This window comes from Rosa rugosa, chromosome 2, assembly GCF_958449725.1.
Source record: "Rosa rugosa chromosome 2, drRosRugo1.1, whole genome shotgun sequence".
NCBI classification, from domain to species: Eukaryota; Viridiplantae; Streptophyta; class Magnoliopsida; order Rosales; family Rosaceae; genus Rosa; species Rosa rugosa.
In genome coordinates this window covers 51,714,644-51,719,254 of record NC_084821.1, presented here as the reverse complement: position 1 = coordinate 51,719,254, position 4,611 = coordinate 51,714,644, and the positions used below count along the sequence as shown (strand labels likewise).

The 4,611-nt window shown below is 42.3% G+C and overlaps 1 protein-coding gene across 1 annotated transcript; it reads left to right on the top strand.

Annotated features, from left to right (window-relative positions):
* Positions 1–3,814: 3,814 nt before the first annotated feature.
* LOC133730955 (cysteine proteinase inhibitor 1-like) lies at positions 3,815–4,204 on the top strand. Its single transcript, XM_062158451.1, has one exon. It carries the CDS (start codon positions 3,815–3,817, stop codon positions 4,202–4,204), a length of 390 nt encoding a protein of 129 aa, XP_062014435.1.
* Positions 4,205–4,611: the final 407 nt, after the last annotated feature.

Sequence of the window (4,611 nt, the reverse complement as noted above, 5' to 3'; positions counted from 1 at the left end):
GTACCTCTCTGACCCACACAAAGGTCGCTCCCAAACTGGCTATGTTTTCACCATGGGAAAGACCGCGATATCTTGGAGGTCTACAAAGCAGACCTTAGTCGCTACCTCTTCGAATCATGCAGAGATTATTGCTCTTCACGAAGCAGTTCGTGAATGTATATGGCTTCGATCCATAGTTACGCATGTTCGAAGCAGTTGTGGTATGAAGTCTACCACAGATGAGCCAACGAGCATTTATGAGGATAATGCTGCTTGCATTGAACAAATGAAGCAAGGCTACATCAAATTCGACAACACCAAACATATATCGCCCAAATTCTTCTACAATCAGCAACAACAGAAGCTCCTCAAGATCAAAATGAACCAGGTTCGATCTGAGGACAATGTGGCAGACTTGTTTACTAAGTCATTGCCCAAATCCACTTGAGAAACATGTGGCAAGAATTGGCTTGCGGAAATTATCTGAACTCCCATGATCGTAGTCATCAGGGGGAGGCGCAGACATCAGGGGGAGATGTCTACATGTTCACCTCGAAACGTGAAGGGTGTGTTGTGCTCTTTTTCCCCTTCGACCGAGGTTATTTTTGTCCCACTGGGTTTTTGTTACTCGGCAAGGTTTTTAACGAGGCAACGAGAGAAGCACCGCATTTGGGCAACACAAGGGGGAGTGTTCAAGTAAAACCCTAATATGTGTTTGGCCCAAACTCTAGGTTACTTGACCTAGTGGGAATAGGGTTTAATTAGAAGAATCTAGAGATTATCTTTCCTTGTATGATTCAGACTCTATGTATTGTAATCCTCTATATAAAGAGGTCCCTATTATCAATGAGAACACAAAGCAAATTCCTCTCAATTTCAGTTTCTCTACAACAATAATCTAATTTACTTCCATTTTTTTAATTTTTTCTTTCTGCTTCAATGTTCATCTATTTCAATCTATGTCAAAATATTAGTTAGTTAACAACTATAAGCAATGAAGAAGATATTGAGATTTTTCTTGCGTGTTTTAAATTTTTACTTTCAGTGTTCACAAAAGGTATTGCAAAGATTTTAATGTAGTTAACACTAATGATTTTGTGAATTAAATAACGAATTCATGATGAAGAGGTAATAAAAAGACAAAAAAATAGTAATAAATGCAAATTTGGGTGGAGAAGATGAAGATTAATGTTATCCAATGAGAAATTAAGTAATCTTTCTATTTAATTCATTGGTTATTTATTTATTTTTCCTTTACAAATTTAGATTTTAGAAAATTAATGTACTTAGTAGTCATTTTACACTTGGGTAATATAGTCTTTTAATAATTCAAATGTTTGTAGGGTGAACTAAGAAAATAGTAGGGTGGCAATAGACGCACCCTATTTTCATTTTTCAGAGAAGAGCAAAAAAAAAAAAGGACTGACCGAGAATGAGCATGGCGTCGGGAAAAGCGCCGAGAATGGGGAGGAAGAGGCCTCTAATGATTCCGGGGCCTAGAAGATGGAGGAGGAGCTCGCTGCCAGTGGAGAGGTAGGTGGCGGCCAAGTACATGAGGCCGCCATAGACGATGATGAGGAAGAGGTTACCGAGGATGGTGGTGGTGCAGGGCAAAAAGTGGTACGTCTCGTCGCAGGTGGAGTCGTCGGCCTTCAAGGGTGGGCGGTGGAGGGTGAGAAAGTTAGGTGAGTACGAGTATGAGGAGGTGCCGAATTGGCGGACCCCATCGGAGATTAGATCCGATCGGTCGGAGAGGTTGTAGCGGCCGTGGACCTGGCCGCAGAGGATTAGGATGGAGAGAAGGAGGAGGTTGGACATGGCTGGTGGGACTTGAGGGAGACTTGTGAGACTTGAGGTATGGGGCTTCAACAGCAGCCTGACATAGTGAGACTTGAGGGAGAAACAACGTACATCGTGAACTCGGAAAAGTCCAAGGGTTTTTATTTTGTTTGCTTTACCTAATTCATACAGTTTTGTAGTGGCAAGGTGAAACGTGGATTTAACGAAAATCTTTTGGCAGCAAGGTAGGAAAGCTTGTTTGATTTTTTTATGGCAATACATTACCTTATAATATCTACAATTTAGGCAACAATATCCCCTTATTATATTATGCAGTTTTATTATTAATCCAAACTTGACTTGAGAACAGAACGCCCTTGTTGGATTATGGAAAAATTTTCATGACAAGCATTACCTAACCACAAATATCAATGTCTTCTATAAATTGCACATATCAGTTGCAAAACTAGTAAGCTCTGGAGTGAGACATTAAACTTAACTTTTAATAAAGATTAACTGCACTTAATTAGAGAAATCAAATACAATTATGTCATATTCTAGGTTATTCAATAATTTCTTTGCGGCTAGGGTTTTCCCAAAAAACTCTCTTGCCTCCGTCCGGCAGCGCGTCAATGGACGCTGTCGTCAGACGGGCCTTGTTGCTGGGTGATCGTGGTCCCTTGTATCGGGGTGGCTTTGCTCTTGATCGTTGGGATCGATGGTTGGTGGTAGGGGAGATCAGAGTTGCTGGGGGGTGGTGGTTCAGTACTTGCATGTGGAAGTTGGTTGGGCGGCATGTCTGGGGATGAAGAGGGCGGAGGAGATGTGATTTTTGGCGGGTCGAATCCTGGATGGTCAGAGATGGTGGTGGATTGTCGATCCATTCTGGGTTGGCACTACGAGTCCTCGACTCGATCTGGGTTGGGTGGACTTCTGGATTGGGGTGTGGGCTGTGGATCTCTGGCAGTGGCGCGACCGGGTTAGTGGATCGTCAGCGATGGTGCGAGACAACTGGTTTAGGGGCGCGCTGACGGTGGCGGTTCGTCGCAGGTGGTGGCACGTCAGGAATGAGGGGACGAAGGTGGGGGTTGTGCAAGAACTGGGCTGGGCCCTGTTTGGTGGCTCTGATTTCTCTGCTACTTGGGCTGGATGTGGGGTTGGGGCTCAATTTTTGGGCCCTGCCCTGGTTGTTTTTTTAAGTTGTTTTGTTGGTAATAAGTCGCTACCAAGGTTTGGTTTGTGGTATTAGCTTGTTGTTTCAGTTGTGTTAGGTTTTAGCTTTAGGGTCGTGTGCACTACAGGTTGTGGCAGAGACAATTTTCTCTCTGGCTTTCTAGTCGGTCGTTCCTATCTGATTTTGGGTCAGCAAAAAAGTCTGGTTGTGCCATTGACGAGGATTATTAGCCTTCTAGTGGGTCTTTCTGTCTGGTTTTGGGTTGGAGGCGATGGCGATTTGGAGTAGTTGTGGATTGACGGTGTTGACAATAGGGTGGTGATGGTGTTGGGTTTCTTTAGTCCCAGGTCTGAATGTCCGGCAATCCTTTTGGTTGGGTTTAGGTCACAACGAGTGTTGGCTCGGTAGATCAAAAGCTGGTCAGGAGGATTCTGGTTGGTGAGTTAGTGTTGACACAAGTGAGTTGTCTAGTTTCAGAGTTCTGATTGGCTGGACGAGAGGTGAGATGTCAAGGATTCACTGCTCCTGCGTTTGTTGTCTTTGCCATACAGTTGTAGTGCAAGTTTGGAGTCAGTCATCATAGAGTTCCAGTGTGAAGTCTAGTGGCCATTTCTGTGTAAGAGATGTTGCCTAAAACTCGTTGTAAGCTGTTCATTATTAATGAAGCTCTTATTTGATCAAAAAAAAAAAATTTCATATTCACCATTACCCATCTGTAATTAAAAAAAAAATAGAAATATTGCATCATGTCCCAAACCCGTTATTCATTTTCTTAGTTACAGTTACCTAGGTATGGACGACAGCTATATAAACCATGCAAGAAAACAATGAACTTGGATTTCTATAACCAATATTTATCACAAAACACTCAAGAGTCTCAAAATGAGGTACCAGTGCTTCCTCACACTGATTGCTCTCTTCCTTCCTCTTGCTGCTGCTATGTTTCCTTGGTATGGTGGGAGAGTACCCCTACCAAGTCCCCCTAACAACAATTTTGCACCGGTGAACGGAGTATTCGACGAATTTGCAAAGGTGATCGGAGGATTTGCCGTCTCCGACTACAACAAGCTTACTGCCAAAAAGTTAGTCTTTCAGTGTGTGATTTCAAGCGAGTTAGTGGCTGGTGACAGCACTTATAAGCTTGTCACTGCAGCCAAGAATGGATCATTGTTAACTAGCCTTACTGTTAATTATAAGGCTACTGTCTGGTTCAATCCTCATGAATGGGGGTTTCTAAAATTGAAGACCTTTGGCAACGTTAAAATTAATTGAAAGGTTTCCAATTTTTTTTTGTTGGAAGATAGATTTATGGACCCTTTTATTTATTTATTAGAAATAGATTTCATTAACCACTACAAGTGGTCGAGTTTGTAAGAGCCTCCAGGTGTGGTACTCCTACACCTGGGTTCAAATCCCGCTGACGCTAATTGAAATTAATTCTCAATCTATTCTTGGTGGCCGAGGGGAGGCATATGACCCCCTTGCACGGATTAATCTGAGTCTAGAAAGCCTTATTTCTAAACTAGAGGAACATAGTACCATTCACTATTACATTGAAACTCACTTATTCATCAGTGAGCCTACGAGACTATGACTAGTTCTCTTACACAAAATTAAATTAAAGCGAGAATCCCTTAATCAATGTACTCAATTGTACTAGTAGGAAATTCTTTTTAATT